A 21,517-nucleotide genomic window follows, 5' to 3' on the forward strand; every position below is an offset into this window, starting at 1 on the left:
GATAGAGTAGGCGCAGCGGGGCGAGGAGGCATTTCATTGGTTCTTTCCAAGCTGACCGCGCGGCGGTGATTGGTGGGCGTTTTTACAGGATTCCAGCAGTAGCTACAGATAACGGATCTTTTTCGTTCCTTTATCAGAGCTCAAGAGTTATGTATTGCTGTCGGGGTGTAAAGACCATTTCAACCAATATATATGTATATATATATATATATATATATATATATATATGTATGTATGTATGTATGTATGTATATAAAAGTTTAAATTGGAAAAATTGTAACCCACAGTGTAATTCATTGAATCCATGGTAACATTATATTTCATGTTTACTTTCTCAGAAAAAAAAAGCCTCATGGGAACTTCTGGGAAATTATCAGCATGATTATCCCCAAATAGAAGCAAGACAAAAAATAATAACACGAGTGACAAAATCCTTTTATGTGACCTGTTTTATGTTGCACTATCAATCAATATTTTTTGACAGTACTGAGGCTCAGAATGTCCCATCAGCATGGTGCTGTCCAGTCATGTACACATATTTACTGTGTGATGAAAGCCTGCGACATACAGGCAAGAAAGCCAAACTATTTTTAATAAGAGCGTGGGTGGGGTGCCTTGGGTTGTGCAGTTGCATTTGAGATGGAGAATTCTGGAGGTTTCTGGTTTTGCAGCCCGTGCTCACTCCCAGCTCGTCAAATATTGACACATGGTGGTCGGTGGCTCTGAGCATCAGATACCAATGCACAATGCACCCTTTAGCATCTGTATAAAACGCACCAGGCTTAGCAGTAGCGCTGTAAGATGATGTAGTATGAAGAGCGACAATGGTAGGTAGTAGTGTGTTGCGATTGAGGGATCACACAACACAGGACTTCCACCCAGGAGATACAGATTTTTTGTCCCGCGTGTCACTGAAACGCCACCCACAATCTTTCCCTAACCCTAACTAAGCGTTTTTTACCCAAATCGTTCCTGACCCAGAGCGCCAAAAAGTGACCCAAAGTTGTCTTGAGTGTGTTAAAAAATTAACACCAAAGGGGTTCCCAGAGCGTCAAATATCGCCGCAGATGGGATTACATTGGAATTAGTTGAAAGCACCGTGCGTCTGACTGAGACGCTAAAGGAAACTTTAAAGGTGCAGTAGGTAAGCCTTATAAAACTAACTTTCTGTCATATTTGCTGAAACTGACCCTATGTTCCAGTACAACTATATGAAGCAGGTCATTTAAAACAAATCCGGCTCCTCTGGCTCCACCTACAGCCTGTAGTGCTCCCTGTTCAGATGCACCAATCAGGGCCAGGGGGAGGGTGTCTAACTGCATGTCACTGCTCATGCACACACATTCATTCTCCCTTGTGGGGGGAGGGGCTTACTAGACCGTTTTGGGCTTTAACGGAAAGGGGGGAGGGACTGAGAAGTTGTCAATGTTCACATTTTTTGGCTAAGTCCTGGATCTTCACAATCCTACCTACGGCACCTTTAATAACTAACGCCAAAAGCACCTGACCAAGGATCTGTTTTTGACGAGCTAAGAGTGAGAGTGTGTTGGGTTTTGAGATTGTAATTTACTGCTGAGGCCTTTGGGGTAGTAACATATTTACTTCCACAAATACAGTTTCCAGTACATTAGAGTTAATCACTTGATGGCTTAACCAACAATGCTTTACACCTTTAATCCTAAAAGAATAGTTTGGATGCTTGAGCCGAAACTGTGTTAATCCAGTGGATGTGTGCTAAAGATGTGAAGCCTGAAATCCGGCACACACTTGGAACTTTTTCAGCCTTGCGCCAGTGGTCCTCAGTTGCAGCATTTCTCTACTCCTTACCATGTGATGGAACATTTAATTTGTGACGGTGTGTGCTTTCTCTCTACTCTCTAGATCTACATATTTGAAAATAACATCTACTACCAGTCAGATGTCAAGAGTAACTCCCTTAGGCTGACATCCTCAGGGAAAGAAGGGATCATCTTCAATGGGATTGCTGACTGGCTCTATGAAGGTACATATCAGCTTCTTCACTACGTTTTAACTCAGTGTAAGGGCAAAACTAGCCAAAGCATGCAGTGTTCAGCTCAGTTCCTGGGAGCTGTTTGAAGAAAACCATACCAGGATCTAGATGACAAACAGCAACTTGATGTCAGATAATAATGTGTGGGTTTTAAACATTGCCAAGATACACATGATAATATCTAACTTTGTTTTCAAAGTGTTGGCAGACTGTCCCATTAAACTGTAAATGCCCATGTTGAGAAACATTACCTTATGAAAGGCATTGATTAAATATTCATGGTGTTTGTTTTAGTGCAGATATCTCCCCACTGGGTGTGAGGAGTCGTTTTATGTGCCATAAGTAAACACACACTGCAAGCTGTTAGCGACTTTGGTCAATCTCTCAGGAGACAAGAATATTATGTAAATCTTATAAAAAGGCAAGAGATGCACATAACTGCGTTGTTGTTTTGTCTCCATTTTTCCGTTTATTATGTAAATCTTAACATAACTGCGGAGTTTGGTGTTTTAAGCCCCCCAATGTCGTCTTCCAGGCAGCGCTGCCCAGGATGGGCGCTGCGAGGGGCATGGGCACAAGGGGACCACTGGTGTGAATAAAACACTTAAAAACCTCTTTAAAAAATGAGTTCAGTTATGTAAAAGCTGTTTAAAAGAAGGCCAGATATTAAATTAGGGGTTAGGGTTAGGTGCCTTGAAGTCAACGGTCGCAGCGCTGCCCTGAAGTCGACTTTGGGGGCGCACTGTTGTTTTGTCTCCATTTTCCCGTTTATTCTTAATTATATTTCTGAAGTATAATAATGTGTTGGTTGAGCCCAAAATTAGAACTTCAATAAAAATCTTTTTTTGTAATTTCATCTATTTTTTTTCCACTTCAGTGTGTTTTGTTGTATGTGTATTTGATACCAATTCAGATGATTGACATTTTTACAAATAGTCACTGTTATCACAATAGTCAGTGTTAACAAAAATGAATAACTATTGTATGGAGTTTCATGCTTTTAGTACAATTTATCAACTTCCTTGTTTAAACCATCTACATTTCAACCTCAATACTAAGGTTCATTCATAATGTAATGTCAATAACAGATAGAAATGTCCACACAGAGTAATGCATTAGCTCCTAACTTAGAAGTACAGTGTACACGGCTGAAGGATATTGTGATTTAAAGCTGCTCCAAGTAGACTTTAAACATTCCCAACTTTGGCACCCCCAGTGGTTGTGTCAAAAATGCCGTAATCACATCAAAGTTCTACACATAGTTCGGCTAGCTTTAAGCGTCCATTGGCAGATCATATGTTAAGTTATTTTGTGTTATAAAACGGTAACAATCATACTTTTTGATCCCTAACTTTCAAGATTGATTTGATAAAGGAATGTAGCTCACCCTGTGTCTCCTTTCAAACAGAGGAGATCCTTCAGACCCATGTTGCCCACTGGTGGTCACCTGACGGAGAGAGGTTGGCCTTCCTGGTCCTGAATGACAGTCTGGTGCCCAACATGGCTTTACCTCGCTTCACCGGCATGACATACCCCAAAGGAAAGCAGTACCCATACCCTAAGGTAAACATTATTTAGAAGACACACCTATCACAATATCACCGCACAGTTTACGCCCTGGATACGTGACCATTAGCCATGCTCCCAGGCAAATATGAGGAACAAGATATCAGTTGTCATTTTCTTTAACCGTTTTGGGACACACGCTTGTTTGCTTGATTTTCAAGAATGAGATGAGAGGATCGATGCTCTATTTTGTACGTGCTACACGCTCACACAGGTATCACTAATGCCTCTGCACATTGAGACCCTGAGATCTTTACACTCAACGTCCAATTAGGAGGTGACCACTGTCCAATTAGGAGGTGACAACTCAGGAGCAGCACAACTCATTTCACCTACGTGAAGGAGATTCAGGAGACCATTATGACTTACACAGGAGCATTTAATAATCACTCAATTGATGAGACAATGAAGCAGGCATTACAGTTTAACCACGATGTGTTACCGAGGATTTCCACCAGATGCGGAACGGCTGCGGAACGGCTCCGAAACGGCGGCGGAGTCATTAGGTTTCCATTAAACTCAATGTGTGCATTTCAACCGGTTGAATAACGGCTGCGTTCCGAATCCGGGACAGCTCCGGTTATTGTGCAGTGCCGTCCCAACTCTCTGAAGTTCCTGTCCCAGAAGGTGACTTTAAACTCATGCTGGAGGCGTTACGTTTAGCTGAACCTTTAAGGTAAACAAAGATATTGCAGAGACACAGATGCTAAAGCCTAGTTCAGCCTATCTCTCTCTCTGGAAAGTATGCTAAAGTGTGGCTGGCCCACCGACCACCAAAAGAGACTGTCCTAACACAAACCATTCCCTTAAAATGTACTGTAGCTGCCTAGATTCCCTGAATCTGTAGAGAGACGAACATAATTATACATGAGCAGGTTTGGATATTAGAGACTGGCCGAATATTCTCATCCCCTGACCTGTGACCTATAGATGACCTAACGTTGTCTAAGCTGTCCCTTTGTCTCATCGTACCACAACATGGTGTTTCTGGAACTTCCACCACAACTACCATCCACTATGAAGCACCAGGGTACCCTCTGTTCATCTCCTTATTTCACTTAGCCACTGTAGAGCACAGATCTGCAGCCACCCTCCGGTGTTGCTGGGTAATGTCTTTGACCTGGGAAGGCCACGACGCCTGCTTCTGCTGCCTTGGACTGGGGCAGGCATTTTGGTCTAATTTGACACAAAGTAAAGCTTATTACATCTTTTTAATGTACCGCAAAATAAAGTGTGTCCTAACTACCTACCTTAGAGTTGTTGGATGGTGTTTTTTTTGTCTTTGGACTGAGCCAGGCTGTTTCCCTCTGACTCTAGTCTTTATATTAATTAGGCTAACCATATTCTGTAAATAACGCACAGACACTAAGATAGGTATTGGTTTTCTCATCTCATTCTCAGAAAGAAAGCAAAAAAAGTATTTCCCAAAATGTTGCCGTTTAGTTTATTACATCTATTTGTCTATTTGTGTAAGAATAATACAAAAAGCAGTATTCTGATGCAGAGAGAGGAGATGTATTGTACGAGATTTAGCAGCTATTTTCATCTGCATACCCTGGCCAGGTAGACACTTGTAAACACTAAATTACTTTAATGAAATTGTGCTGTTGTTCCTTTCTAAGTGTACTATACAGGCCTGTCTGTCTGTCAATTAAAGGGTGTTTTTAATTGGACTATTTTTTGTCTTCTTCTAGGCCAGTTGTTTTCCACCAAAACATGTTCATAAAGTAAAGGCAAATACACCTGAACAAGGCCAGTGTGTAGTGTAACCTGTTCTTTACTGGAAATCAAAAGTAGAATTAGTTTTTGCAGGCAAAGAGAAAAAGAAAACCAGAAAGAATCCCAAATTAACTTGTAGAATTAATTAAACATTAATTAAACAACACTGATCCTAGGCTCTTTTAACACTGATCCTGCCAGCGCTGTGGGATAAGGCCTGGCTACTCCACACATACATTTTGGCATAGGAGAAAACGCATTTCTTTAAACCAATCACAATCGTCTTGGCCGACGCCAAGCTCCAGACGGAGCAAAAGTGCCACATACAATATGAAATTAAGTTGTTCACTGTTCACACATTACAGTAACGTGAGCTATTTAAATTAGATGGGTGCATGGTTAAACCTAATTTGCTCTTACCAGTGTACGCTGTGTGTACTGTCCACAGCAATCCCACCAATCAGCCCGGAAACATTGGCACTGTGTTTAATGTTACCATCGCTAGCTACTGCGGACGACAGGCCGTGCTCGGAAAATAAAACTTTTTCCACTACCGGTGGGCAAACATGCTAGCACGTCCCAGTTAGACAGTAAATGGCGTAAACAACAATAATGTAAATCTTTAGCTTGGCTCACCGAAAGATCCGAGCAGGTCTGCCTTGTTGCAAGATATACGTACATTTTCGTCCAAACCTACCATTTTCAGCTATAGCTTGCTAGCTTGGGGGTTGTTGTTGTTTCCCATAGTGAAGGGATTATGTGAACCTTAACCCCCCACAGAGAGCAAAATGGGAGGGATAAAACCTGACATCCGGCACAGAGCCATGCACCAGATATCAGGCTTTTTCCTGGAAATGTACTTCTCCATACTACACTCATCCCGACACTTTATACTGTCTGAGGGCAGGTTTCTCATGGATTTAGAACAATGTTCAAATGAGAAAAATGACAAAATGCAAGAGCCAGTTCTTTACTATTGTAATTCTATCATTATGTTACTATTGCTTCAGTAAAGTGTTTCTTCAATGCATTATTTTTAATCAGCATTGTTTTTTCATGTTCATGCTGTTCAGTTTGTATGACAAAATTCCTTACAGTTTCTGCATAACAACACATGCATAATATGGACATTTGAAAGAGTACAAAGGGGCTTTTTAAAGCATGTTCTCAATTAATTATTCATTTCAGGTCTTTATAAGTCACACTTGCCATATTGGATGGTGTTGCAAAAAGCATTTGATGATGTGAGGCTTTTGTCTAAAGTCTGGACTGTTGATTCTGCATGCAGGCTGGCCAACCCAACCCGGCGGTGAAGCTCTATGTAGTCAATCTTTACGGGCCGACGCACACGCTGGAGCTCATGCCTCCAGAAACACTCAAGCTACGGTGAGACTTTTCCATCAGCTGCTGTGCCACTGAAAGGGATGCTTTTGACATTTTAAACTTTAGATTTTTTACTCACAAGACACTCGGCACATTTCATTGGTAAATCGTAGACTATCGTAGACAATATCTCTCACTTTCACTTTCAATCAAGATAGCTAACAAACTGAGGGACAAACTATATAACCAACAATTCCCAGCCTACATGGGTCTGGTGAGGCAAAACACTATTGTATTTTATGTAGGGCTGTCAAACGCTAAATTTTTTAATCGCGATTAATCGCTGAATTTCTATAGTTAATCGCGTTTTATCACATGATTAAAATTCTATTATTTTGCATTTCAGAACTGTTTTTAAGTACATATTAACAATGGAAAGCAATTCTTACCCGTGTATCTTGATTGGGAATCAAATGAATGCAAAGAAAGTTACTTGACATTAAGATTTGTATTAGTCTATTATTTATTTAATGTAAACAAAAGAAGAAAACATAAAAAAAGGGCACTAAACAACAGTCAGCAACTTGTTTATTGTTAAGGTCATAGTCAAAATTAAAGATTTAATAATAATGTAATAACTATAACAATAACTTATTTCACCAGTAAATTGCTGTTGAATGACAACAACAACCACCAGATGGGAAAAGGGTATTTTACAATTACTGTGAATGCACCACGAGGCTACCTGTTTTAAGTGAACGCACCGTCTGTGTTGTTTAATTCCAACAGGTGCAGCTGCAGAGCAGACTGTTAAGTACCACTGTTGGAATCCTCTCCAGTGAAATCCAGTCACACTTAACACCGTTTAGCTGTCAGCATTTTAACCGTGTTTAATCCAGCTGCTAGCTAAAGGTAGGCTAACGTTACCTGCTGTCAGGTGTAGTGTAAAGTCAGGCACCGAAATGAGGCACCAACATTTTTTGGCACGTTTCGGTACCCAACCCTACTTAGCAGAGTCAATATAGTGTGCAGTAACTTCTAAATAATTTTTATTACTCACTGACGTCCAGTGATCACCGGTTGATGAGACAGCATTAGCACTTTGCACTTTGGTTTCAATAACAGGTCGGCAAGTAGCACTCTCCAAAAAAGTGCTTTGCCTGAGCCCGCTAGCATCAACCTGAGTCACGTTAACTGGACTATGCTTAGCTCGTAGCTGGTAGCTCAAGCTTGACGTGCTTCGGTGATATTATTAATTATATTATATTAATTCGGCTTTACACAATGTGCATATGGCTTTCGACTTGTATAGGAGCCGTCCGGGAGTTTTGGAAAAGCGCCATTCAGAATTGTGTTGCTGCTGCATTTCTCCATCATGCCTGCAGCCTGCAGCAGTAAGATGTGTTAGGAGGAAGTATGGCAGCTTGATGAAAAGTAAAGGTGCGGGAAAGAGTCAAAATAGTAGCCTGTTAGGCACGACGTGAAGCCGAGTGAAGTGAAAATCAATTAATAAATGGCGGCATGCGATTAATAAAAAATGTACGCGTTACTCGGCCCTTAATCGCAACGCGATTAACGCGTTAATGCTGACAGCCCTAATTTTATGATTATTTTACAATGAATGCAGCTTCATTTTTTCATTTCAACACATTTCAGAAAACTCGTTACAAACAAATTTTATGAGATTGCATCACTGTATGCCAGAACTTAATCTTATGGCTGTTAATGAATCTCTTGAGACATTATGTATTTAAATCAACTGTATGTCAACAGGACTTCTTCCTCCTCCATCTCCTTGCACTTCATGTATAAATGTATGTGATTGGGCTGGACTGAGTCTTGGAACAACCTCTCAAAAGCAGAGACATGTCTTGTACCACCATGAAAGGAATGTGTAGAAGAAGAGTAATTTGGTAGAGTTGTAAGGAACTGGAAGCTGGGGCATTAACCTGCATCCTTGGTTCAATTACCAACTGACTTTCATCTTAAGTAATTTTATTTACTAAACTGCTCATTAACACATTTTACACCTCTGACGGCCCGTTGGCTGACCCAGCCAACATTTAAAGGCTGTAGCAGGCTCTGTGTAAAGCTAGTGAAGATATCGGTGTCATATGAAACTATACGATCTAAGGAATCCATTTAGGTCTGGGAATATGTCGATATTATATTTATATCGTAATATGAGACTAGATACCATCTTGGATTTTGGATATCATAATGTCATTATATGGTAAGTGTATTCTTTTCCTGGTTTTAAAGGCTGCATTATAGTAAAAGTTATGTCATTTTCTGAAATGACAGACTGTTGTAGCTGTTATTTGCCTTTAACCACTTAGTCATTGGCAATGGCAATTTTATTTATACAGCACCTTTCATAACACAGACACCCAAAGTGCTTTAAATCAAAAACACTTTATCCACTTAGTTATTACATCCACATTACTGAATGTATCAAAAATCTCAGTGTCTAAATATTTTGAGAAAGCACCAATTGTCAACCCTACAATATCGCCGCCATATCAATATCGAGGTATTTGGTCAAAAATATTGTGATATTTCATTTTCTCCAAATTGCCCACCTCTAAATCCATTGGTACCGACTATGAAGCTTTTTGGGGAGGGGCCTAAGTAACGCTTTAAAGTTAGGCCAGATTTTGGCGAGGGAAAAAAAAATGGCATGGACATTTTCAAAGGGGTCTTTTTACCTTTTACCTCAAGATATCTGAATGAAAATGGACTCTATGGGTACCCACAAGTCCCCTCTTCCCACATTTTATGGTAATTGGTGATTTCCAAATGAAGCTTCATGAAGCATTTTCTTTATTTTCTGAGCCCACTAGATGGCGCTCTCTGTTCAACAAATGGTTGAAAGTACACTGAATTGCCACTCCTTGAGCCTTTTGCTTTAAACCAAGAGCACCATCATTGGGTCAACAAATACAACTAATGGTTCATGAGTTTTCATTCGGAAATGACTAATGCTAATTCCACACAGTTTAAAACAAATTTTTTTTTTCCAGAACAGAAGTGCTCACCATCCAATCGCTGGAAAATGCGCTTCTTGCAGCAATCTCCAATGTCAAAAGGTTTTTACACCAAATCACAGCATGGATTTTTCTATGGTGTTCCTCAAAGTCTGGTGTCTTGATGTGGTATTTTGGAAGGATTTTTGGTTATTAAATGGCAATTAAATGGTTGAATTTAGCATCAAAATGTAACAAATGGTATAAACCCAACTACTGCTGCAACAATTTATGAGACATAAGTGAGCATGGGAATGGGCATCATAATGTACTAAGCACTTATGCACTTTTACAAATTATTTTAATTAATTAAGAATTAATTCCATTTTATCTCTGATTTATGACTGGAAAAACTTGACACACAGTGCTGAGCTGCATCTCAAATTAATCCTCAGGTTGCCAGCTTTCAGATCATTTATACCACCTCTATGTGGCGTATACTGTTCACCTGATCTGTGATCTTTTTTTGTGCACATTTTACTTAAAGTCTGACTCATGACTTCTTTAACAATCAATTATCCTTGACAGTATATGGACTATTATACAACTTGAAATAACCATTGGCGTAATTGTGATGTTTTTCATAGGGAACATTATGTGACCATGGTGAAGTGGATCAGTAAGACCAAGACGTCTGTCCGGTGGTTGAACCGGGCCCAGAACATCTCCATCCTGACTGTGTGTGACACCACCACTGGAGCCTGCGTCACGGTGTGTGTGTGTGTGTGTGTGTGTGTGTGTGTGTGTGTGTGTGTGTGTGTGTGTGTGTGTGTGTGTGTGTGTGTGTGTGTGTGTGTGTGTGTGTGTGTGTGTGTGTGTGTGTGTGTGTGTGTGTCTGACAGTCTGTGTCCTTGGGTAGAATAGGAAAGTTTAAATGTGTTTGTGTGTACTTAAGTATTATCTAATCTGGGAATCTATTGTGGGTTCAATTCACAATTTAATTTCACATCATAATGCTCCAGATGTACTTCTTGTAAGTCAAGCCTTAATAGAGTGCTCTTTGCAAGGTTTATATTTGATAAAGCCTAGTAACAGTCCTTGGCTTATAATATCTGATTTGATTTCCAAGGTTACATTCCTGTTTGGCACATGTTTACTTTAGCTATTTCATGAGCACTTCATGAGTCATTTTAAATCATGTTCCGCTTTATATCTGGTTGCTATGTGCTTTGTTGTTGTGAGTTCAGGAAGATCGATGTAGTAATAGTGGCATCTATTAGTCTTGTCAGACAGATAGTACAGGTGCCTTTAGAAGTGTTTTTTTATGTATTTTGAGACACACATTAACCTTTTCAGCACTTCAGCATTATCTTGAGCTTTTAAACACAGTTAATTACATTGCTCACACTTTTGCTCTTGTGTTTTTATAAAGGCTCTAACATCACACAGTCCTTTAAAACGGAGAAGTCACAGAATGAAAATATTTCATTTAGCATGTGATTAACTAATTATGCATGTAAGTAACTAACAGACAATAGTAAAATAAAAAAGTAATGTCTGCTTCAGCTCATGAATCATGACGTATTTATCTCCTTTACCTGATAGCATATTAGCTGCTGTTAACGTTAGAATGTATTAAAAAGTATGGAAACCAAAGTTTGTGATTTCGCCTCTAGAATGTAAGCTATATAAATAAATCCCAGACACGCCTGCTCTACCGAGTTAAGGTTGCTGAGCTATGATTGGGCAATCGTCTTTGAGGGCAGGGTTTAGTGAACGGTCCGTTGTGTACAGTCCTGAACACAGTGCCAGGGAGGAGTAAACGGCACATTACAGAGACAATAGAAACCGAAAGTTATTGTGACTGAGCAGCCAATGTGATCTCATCGGAAAAGCGTATAAATGACACGCCACTTTTCGCCATGTTTTGTGTGTCATATAACACATTTTAAGCTTGTTTCGTTTTACGCCCCATTCTCTTTCACACCTCGTCCCATACGCTTTCAAGACCCCTTGACGTCACATTTTTACGCGCCAAACTATGACGCTTCACTACGTTCGCAGTTTTGTGAATTCAAACAGAACTTAAGCTTGTGAAGGAAGGAAGTTAAGTGTAGGAAAAACATCACAGTTTGGGTTAAAGTAAGGACGTAGGTTGCATTATCAATGTAATTAATCCAAATCAACGGTTAAATGAAAGTGCTCATATTATGCTCATTTTCAGGTTCATAATTGTATTTAGAGGTTGTACCAGAATAGGTTTATGTGGTTTAATTTAAACACCATATTTTTGTTGTAATGCACATTGCTGCAGCTCCTCTTTTCACCCTGTGTGTTGAGTTCTCTGTTTTAGCTACAGAGTGAGACATCTCAACTTCTGTAAAATCTTTGTTGGGAGTCGCACATGTGCAGTACCTAGGTAAGGACTACTAGCCAGTCAGAAGCAGAGTATGAGGGCGTGCCCTGACAGTACCTAGGTAAGGACTACTAGCCAGTCAGAAGCAGAGTATGAGGGAGTGCCACGCTAGCAGCTAAGCGAGCATTATAACAAATTGATGCACGTTTGTCTCTGAAGTAAAGGCTGGACTACAACAGAGCTGTTTGGAGCAGTTTGTGAACAGTGTTTTCTGTTGGAGATGGTAAGTCCCTTTGGTGGGGACTTTGGGCTTTTTCTCTTTGTAAACCTATAACGTGCACAAAAAGATATATAACACAATAAAGGAAAGGGGAAAAGCCAAAAAGCATAATATGAGCACTTTAACCTAACTCGTTTTACAGGGGACACGAACACTGGTCTCCTAGGTCAAAGTCCTGTGTTTGTTGGACCCGTCCATCTCCGCTCGCATCTGCCTAAACGCAAAATAAGCATAAGCAAATGACTTAACAAATTGGCGTCTTATTTACAAACCATATAAAGAGATCTGGCTGGACCAACACTAGCATGTTCCTGATTTGCTAGCTATCGTCGATCTACAATTAGTCCCAAGTCTCCAAATCTCTTGGATACGAGGACATGCAAATGAACTCCTCTGTGCCACTTTCTGGAAATCCCCTTAACTTCAGTATCCGTTAAACTAATCGTTGTTAGAGGGAAAACTTTGCTTAATTCGCAGCGTAACCTCCTTCCAGATTATCTCCGTATTTGAATGTGAATTTGCAGTGTTAACCCCACTGTTGAACTGTGGGACTCTCAGGCCGCTCTTTCAGTCCTGTTCTCCCTGATTTGGAGTGATTTGCACGACCAAACATGCCGCTGAGCCAAGAGGCAGCTTAGCTCAGGCCTGGTCCTAGAGCCTGGCCTCCTCTGCCAAAACACTCTCCCGCTCATGCATATTGGTATGAAACCATGGCTCAGACTGGGAATGGTGTTCCCTAGTGCTCTGTTTAAATAAACGACAAAATATGGGGTCCATTATGTGACAGTCTGGAAAAATGCTACGCAGGTGTTATTCCAAAATAACTTTTACAAAATATTCTGCTGACATAAAAGAAAAATTTTTTTTAGAAAGAATGTGATTTCACTCATCTAAACACTGCTCTATTGTTCCCTGTTTGAAAACCTCTGAGTACCAAGTACAAGTACAACGCAGGAGCCAGAAAAAAAAGCTGTAAAGACAACAGGATTTTGATGATCTGGCTGAATTAACACCAGACTAACATTTTGCTCTGACATCTTTTTCAGAGACACGAAGAAAGCTCTGAGCTGTGGCTTTCCAAGCAGGTAAAGTGCTCTCCCTTCCATGTGTCATGGTTCATACTGTAAGTTAGTACTGTGAGCTCAGCAGTGTGGTTCTGGAAGTAAAAATCCCATTCATTTTCTCCATAAGGGTTTTGATTATTACCCACAATCTCTTTACCATCCGAGGTAGACTGACCACGAGCTGTCAGATGGTGAAACGATGGTATGTCCTCCTGTAGAATCTAGAAGTCTATGTGAAGTCAACCTTGAGAAGTACTAACCCACCCACAATCCTAAGAGTAACAGCGATGTCTCTGATTGGTGGAACTGGCTGTTTCTATGGAAATGTTTACCGAACCTGCGAACGGCTACACTCTAAGAAATAAAACTGTAAAATAAAATAAAAAAGTACTAGCAGTTCATTACCCATTCTTTGTCCCGTAATAAAAAAAAAAAAACAGAAACTTTGTGTTCAAAGTTTTTTTTAGTTAGTAAACTTCTGAAAAGAAATCCATTTTTTAATCTACCAAACCAACATCCAGGGCCGCCAAAAGTTGTCGGAGCACAGATCATGCGAAATGTAAATAAACTTAAAGTGATGGTTCGGAGTAATTTCACCCTAGGGTCCTTTGCACCATGATCTCGAGCCAAACACCCCCCCAGAAGCTTTTTTCACCTGGGTCGAACCTTGGGAGTGTTAGCGTAGCGTAGCGTTATCAGCTGAATAGCTTAGCGCAGAGGCTAATGGATCCGAAGTGTCTCTTAACATTACCGTACTAATAATGCCCGAAATGATACCAAACGTCTACAGTAGTACAAATAGGTTATGCACTCATAAAACGATGGATTGTAAAATTTGTAAGTACACCAGAAGTTTATGTAAATAACACTTGCCTGCTGGCTTCTGCTCTCTGCTGCTGCTGCTGCTGCTGCTGCTGCTGTTACTACCGGGCAGTAAGAGTGCTTAGGGACATCTACAAATTACAACACCGAAAAGAGATGCAACAAAAATATTTATTAATTTAATGATTAAATAAGGTAATGTCTCCAAACTTACCTCAATTATTACTTGTCTCCTGCTAGTTATATTACAGCACTTACTTTAAAAAATAAGTTAAATTAAAAAATATTTTTGTTGCATCTCTTTTCGGTGTTGTAATTTGTAGATGTCCCTAAGCACTCGTCTTACAGCTGCAACAACAACAGCAGAGAGCAGAAGCCAGCAGGCAAGTGTTATTTACATAACCTTCTGGTGTACTTACAAACTTTACAATCCATCGTTTTATGAGTGCATAACCTATATATACTAGTGTAGACCTTTGGTATCATTTCGGGCATTATTAGTGGGGTAATGTTAAGAGACACTTCGGATCCATTAGCCTCTGCGCTAAGCTATTCAGCGGCTAACGCTACTCTACGCTAACTCTCCCAATGTTAGACCCAGGTGAAAAAAGCTTCTGGGGGGGTGTTTGGCTCGAGGTCATGGTGCAAAGGACCCTAGGGTGAAATTACTCCGAACCATCACTTTAAAGCTATAGTGCGTAGTTTCTGCCACCCCCATGAGGAATTCTAAGTAATGACAAGAAAACTGTTGGCAAGTCCACATGATACAAGCCTTCCATGACCCCCCCCCCTCCGCACAGTTGGTTGTAACCAAGGAGGACACGGAGGATTAAAAAAAAATGTTGGACTCTTCAGAAGAGGTCATTATCTTCACTCGAGTTTCTGCGCGGAAAAGTCACCGGACGATACAATCTTCTGAACATAGTCATACTGAGAAATCCAGAGAGAGTTGTGTGGAGCTGATAGTCTTAATATATAGCAACTCATTTGGCAATGGCTTGAATCTAACGAAGGTTCATAAAAGGTCCCATGGCATCAAAATGTCACTTTTATGAGGTTTTTTAACATTAATATGAGTTCCCCCAGCCTGCCTATGGTCCCCCAGTGGCTAGAAATGGTGATAGGTGTAAACCGAGCCCTGGGTATCCTGCTCTGACTTTGAGAAAATGAAAGCTCAGATGGGCCAATCTGGAATCTTCTCCTTATGAGGTCATAAGGAGCAAGGTTACCTCCCCTTTCTCTGCTTTGCCCGCCCAGAGAATCTGGCCCACCCATGAGAGAGAGACATCATGGCTTTCAAACAAGCGAGGCCCCCCCCCCTCTCCTCGTCAATAGCATTTAAAGCTACAGACACAGAAATGGCACATCCTAAGGAAAGCTCATTGTGGGACTGGCTCTAGTGGCTGTAATTCTGCACCAAGGCTGAATTTCGGGAAAGAGACTTCAGACACAGTATTAGGGGACCACTAAGGTCTATATAAAAGAGGCTTCAGATACAGTATTAGGGGACCACTAAGGTCTATATAAAAGAGACTTCAGATACAGTATTAGGGGACCACTAAGGCCTATATAAAAGAGACTTCAGATACAGTATTAGGGGACCACTAAGGCCTATATAAAAGAGAATTCAGATACAGTATTAGGGGAACACTAAGGCCTATATAAAAGAGACTTCAGATACAGTATTAGGGGACCACTAAGGCCTATATAAAAGAGACTTCAGATACAGTATTAGGGGACCACTAAGGTGTATATAAAAGAGACTTCAGATACAGTATTAGGGGACCACTGAGGCCTATATAAAAGCATCCAAAAAGCAGCATGTCATAGGACCTTTAATATCAAAACGTTACGCACTAAAGCTTTAAATACAACTGTGAATCACATTCTATGGACATTTTTGTTAAAATACAACTTTTGATTCACAGATATTTCTTAGTGTAGTGAGCTGCTACCATTGATTATTTGTGGGCATTTTAGGCCTCTATTTTTCACAGGACAGCTGAAGACATGAAAGGGGAGAGAGAGGGGGAATGACACGCAGCAAAGGGCCACAGGTTGGCGTCGAACCCAGGCCCGCTGCGTCGAGGAGTAAACCTACCAATCTACCAACTGAGCTATCCGGGCGCCCTCCATTGAATTGTTTCTGTACACAGTCTTGCACCTATGCCTTTTTTCCGTTTTCAAAATGATATTTTCCACCGAAAAAAATGTTTTATGGTGACGATTAGGCATGGGCTGGTTACCAGTTTCAAGGTATACCGCGGTTTGAAAAAGTCACTGTTTCAAAACCACTAAAATTTTCTGTCACACCGTTCCTAATGTATGAGCGTTTTTTTATGAGTGGTCAAGGACATAAAGAGCAGTTTAGAAATCCCTCTGCCTGCCAGTGTGTTCAAAGATAAAATACATTGTGTTCAATGGGAATAAAGTAATTTTTTACCCAGACATTTCAAAATAAGACTTTTTAAAGCTGCAATTGCAATACCGCAGTGAAACTGTGATATTTTTGCTGAGGGTTATTGTACCATCAGAATCTCATACCATCCCCATGCCGAGACACAATTCATCTCGGAACTGGTTGGCTTGGTTCCAGGCCTAAAACTCTTTTTATAGGCATTTAATGAAATGTCAATGGAGACATTGAGTGAGGAAAATCACCTCCGGAACCAGAGCCGTCCAAAAAGTGGGCTCTGTACTTAATATTTTGGAAAGCATGTGCTCCAGTGCTGTAGTTTCACTTGTTGTCAGTCATCTCTATCTCAGTGTCTTTTAAATGATGCGACAAAAGGACTACTTCACCAATTTTCCACTTCATCTCTACATATTTCTAAGCTATCTGCTCCATACTTCTTCGCTGTGTCATGAAGGAAGGCTATATTCATCCCTGAAATCCCACACCTGATGATGCAAACACAGGCTGAGCTGCAGCAAGAAGGACTCCTCGGCCCCTTGAGTCTTTCTCTCCAGCAGATGAAACCCTGACCTGTGACTTCTTTATCATCTGTCGGATTTCAGAGCATAGAATAGAGCCTTCCTTGGAGATACTGAAGTGCATTGGGTGTACATGGGTGTACATGAACCCAGCTGCCACTTGAATCAGTGTTTCCATGCAATGTATATACCACATCCAGGAAATGTTCAAAAATCGCTCTGGAAAGCACGACTGCACTGTCAAATGTACTTATTATGTAAAATGTACTTATTAAATCATCACAATCCTGCTTGTGTAGTAATGTCAAGAGCCATGGAAATTCAATAACCTGGCATCTTATTAAAAGCCAGCAAGGCTTAAACTTGATACTGTACCACTTGTTCCATTTAGATATGGCTCTATTCATCTATTTATTTCCAAAGCAGAGAGTTCAGTTTACTCTCATTTAAAGAATATTTTATTTACTTGGGAAGCAGGAGAGGCAGAGGAGAGAAGGTTTCTAGCAGTATTTGATCATATAGCCCTGCAGCCGGACATGTTCAGCTGTAGCGCTAGCTAATTTAAGCACTTCTTGGCCATCTTGGCACACAGAGCTGCTAGTCTATGTTAAGGTGCTAATCTGCGAAATGCTCATTTACTGACTGTGAGGTTGTGTCAGTGCAGAGTGTGTGTGTGCGTGTGCGTGTGTGTGCGTGTGCGTGCGTGTCTCCAGTGTGAATTTCACAAATTTAAACTTAATGAACTAAATTTAAACCACTCAGTTATGCATCTCCTCAATGCACAGCAGGAATATGTGCAAGGTTTGGCTTCACATATCTAATGAATTTAATGTTATCTAAAAATGTCCAGTACTTTCATTTTCTGTTCCATGGTGATTGTATATGTTATATTAGTAGCAAAGAAGCAATTCAACAAAGGAAAAATACTCCAGTGAAAGTCCTTTATCCAAAATTGTACTTACATTTTACTTTAAAAGCATGTAAATCTCATTAATGGAATGTACTTAAAAATACTAATGGTAACACTTTCTATTAAGGTACGCATATTCATCATTAACTAGTTAATTATTGGTATGCATGTTAGTAGCATATTGGCTCCTTATTAGCAGACCCAAACAGAATCTGCAGATGTTTTTGTAGTTTTCAGCAGTGATACAGACTGAAAATCTGCGGAATTGAGCGGACTGTTTTTCCGCTTAACATGCCATTTTCTGCTTAACATGTGTTAACATTCTGAGTTTTTTTTTTTTATATATATAAATAAATATGCCGACAATTCCAATTCCTTTGGCCCGGCTTGTTATGTCATTATCATGTATTAATACCTTATTCAGCATGACCATACATCTACTAGGCCATTAACTAAGGGTTTTCCCTCAATAACCTTGGAATTCCTGCGGGTTGATAATAAGTAAGGACGTTGTTCATCATGATTTACGATCTTAATATTCTTGGCTCAGCATTGGCTTTCTAATGTAATAAAACACAGAACTAGGAGTGTTAATAATGTCCAAATAACTCCAAATGAAGTAATTCTAAGTTCAGTAATGTATTAGGTTCCTTGGTATTAGTCAAAACCTTGGGTTTTACCTGGGAACCTAAGTTAATGTTTGAAAAAAATTTGATTTTGATCGCAAAAAGAAATATATTAATTCATGTTTTTTGCTATTAACCATGGTATAAGTGGCGGCCTCCCCGTCGTCCAGTAATTCCTGATAACCCTTACCTAATAACTGCTTTATAATATAACTGCCTTATGAGCAAATATGCTATTACTATACATGCTTATGAGCAAGTAGTTAATGGTGAATATGTGTACCTTAACATAAAGTGTTACCATACTCATTATGTGGGCAGGTCATTGTTATATTTTATATCAATAGATTATTCATGTGTAACCAGCATTTCAGTCTTGTTTCTCCTTGAGGAAATTGAATTTGACACTTCTGTTGTTACATTATACACCTACTGTAGGCCTGAAGTACACACACATGCTCACACAGGAGCTATAGGCACACATTAACGGAGATATGTCGGCCCTCAGCGCAATTGGGGCTTGGTGCATTGCTTAATGGGCAACGTTCCAGTCCACACTCCACACTTTGGTCCGTGCACAGACCTGAACCACCCCCCCTCCGGTCCATAAGCCAAGTCCCAACCCGTTCTCACTCCGAACTCGTAAAATACGGACGTTTGGACAGTGGCTGTCAGTGTCTGAAGTAACGCAAAAAGCGCCCTTCAGCGTGTTTTTGTAGAACGCACCGGGGAGAGCAGCAGCTACACAGGGTTTGAAGATGACGTAGCATTAGGAGCAACTACGGTAGTAAGTAGTATGAAAGGCCGAAAATCCGCATAGGGAGGTTGGTTGGAGTGGTGGATGGGTTAAACAAAACTAAAGGAGACTTTTAGCGTCAATAACAACGCAAAAGTCACCTGACCAAGCCTCCGTGTTTTACGAAATGGGAGCGAGAATCTGTTGCAAGTCCACACTAGTAACTATAGCTGTCAAATAACTTGTAAATTGATGTTTGTGTGTTACGTTAGTTTCAGGAAATTGTAAATGGTGCACTTTTCTCTCTGCTGGTCATGCTAACCACCCATTTCACTTCCTGTAAAAGGGTTCACCCACTCAGTGTAACAGCACTCTGAACAGTAGCAAAAAAGACATTTATTCCTATAAAAACATAGCGGATTATTACTTTCAGGCTGAAAAAGTTGTAGTGGCCATTTGCACATCACTCATAATTTTAATCCATTTATTCATGCTGTTGATGTCAAGCGTAAACATATTGCAAGCCTCTAAAAACGGGATAAGTAAAAATCAGACATGGTTGGAAAATCTGTCTCCTGTCTATTGTTTACACCCCACCGTTAATAGGAATGTCTTCATTGATTCATTCTGATGTAGCTAGGTGATATATGCTTCCAGTTCATCCATCTTTGCTTTCTGCAGAACCAAGAACCGGTGTTCTCCAAAGATGGCAGCAGATTCTTCCTGACTGTCCCGGTCAAACAAGGAGGACGTGGAGAGTTTCATCACATCGCCATGTTCACCACACAGGTGAAGGTCCAGTTTATACTCACTTCCCATTAAGTTGATGCGGCCACAGTTTTCACAACCCAAAGGACTCTAACAGGATGGATGTTGTGTGCTGCCAGAGCTTTAATAGAGCTGTTATGTTATGTAGCTGGGTGCATACTCTCAAATAGTTTAAAATGACTCATAGCAGCCCTTATTTGTCATGCTATTGTTGAACCAATTTTTAGATGTTGCCATAATTCTCTGCTGTTCTTAGCACAGGCTCCTCAGATTTTATTCCAATTATTGAAACACATTCCCAATATTAAAATGCATGCTTTAGTTTTTGGATGAATACATTATTTGGTGTGCCAGTGTAGGTCATTATGAATTTGTCAGACCTGATTTATTTTTCTACAATGTATGAGGTAAAAACTAATGTGCCAACAGGTCTTCATATTTCAGTGATAACATCGTATTTGGATGGTTCAAAACGACCCTCATGGCTAACTGATAATTCATATGGTCGTTATCTGACCTTTCACTTCTATGATTAAGGTTTGGGTTGGGTTAAAACGTAGTGTCCATGATGGGCGCGAGGGGCACAGTTTGGTTATTTAAAAGGAAATGAAAAGGAATAAAAGTGTTTAAAAAGAGATTAAAGGAGCCACGCTACACACTCCCTCACATCTACTGCAATAACTTCCCCAGACAAATGAAAAGTAAAACCCTGGTGTCACAGTATGACAATTCATTTTATACAAAGATAAATAACAATTAAATAACACAATGGTAATTTATTCACATTCAAAATATTAAGATGGTGTGAACTGGGATCTCCAGTGCATAAATCACAGAAATGTTGATTAATCCATTCAATAAAGATTTTACAATTCCCCACCGTATATAACCTGGAGAAGAGGCTCACTTAGAATAAGATTCGACACACGCCAGCAACAGCATATTCAACATAGTTTCCAAAAAACAACACAACAAGTATTTTACAGGATTTTATCTTGAAAAAGAATAATCAAGTGTTTTGCACACCCAACCATTCTCCCAGCCTCTTCCCTAAAGGTGTGTTCACACTGATTGCAAAGCATATTTTGCCTGGAGTGTTTGTACAGTCTATGTTAATTTGCTCTAAACAGCCAATGTACTGTCTGGCACCATGGCAACTATTGTGTGTATGTGTGTGTGTGCGTGCCCGTGAGTGTTTAGTGGTTTACCTCTTGTTGCTGTACATCTATTAATTCAAACAGCCTCTAGGTAAGAATACATTTGAGCAAATATGGATAAGCAAACATTTTCAACACAATTTGCATCGCCAAAAACTGAGTCTGTGTCTTTTTGCAATCAGTTGCTTATTTCTATCATCTTTGTATGCAGTCACATCATGGGCCCTATTTTAATGATCTGAAACGCAAGTATGAAACCCCAAACGCAAGTAGCTTTGT

General features: G+C 40.1%; 1 protein-coding gene across 2 annotated transcripts in view; it reads left to right on the forward strand.

Annotated features, from left to right (window-relative positions):
- LOC120570277 (inactive dipeptidyl peptidase 10-like) overlaps nt 1-21,517 on the forward strand; it is a 241,615-nt gene that overhangs the window by 201,378 nt on the left and 18,720 nt on the right. For both annotated transcript variants that reach the window (XM_039818541.1, XM_039818540.1), the window contains exons 8-13: nt 1,882-2,002; nt 3,420-3,574; nt 6,585-6,682; nt 10,233-10,356; nt 13,268-13,306; nt 19,995-20,102. In XM_039818541.1, the coding sequence (XP_039674475.1) occupies nt 1,882-2,002; nt 3,420-3,574; nt 6,585-6,682; nt 10,233-10,356; nt 13,268-13,306; nt 19,995-20,102 (645 nt within the window). The remainder of the gene's footprint in view (nt 1-1,881; nt 2,003-3,419; nt 3,575-6,584; nt 6,683-10,232; nt 10,357-13,267; nt 13,307-19,994; nt 20,103-21,517) is intronic.

The sequence above is a fragment of the Perca fluviatilis genome, chromosome 12, assembly GCF_010015445.1.
Source record: "Perca fluviatilis chromosome 12, GENO_Pfluv_1.0, whole genome shotgun sequence".
In the NCBI taxonomy this organism is placed as follows: domain Eukaryota; kingdom Metazoa; phylum Chordata; class Actinopteri; order Perciformes; family Percidae; genus Perca; species Perca fluviatilis.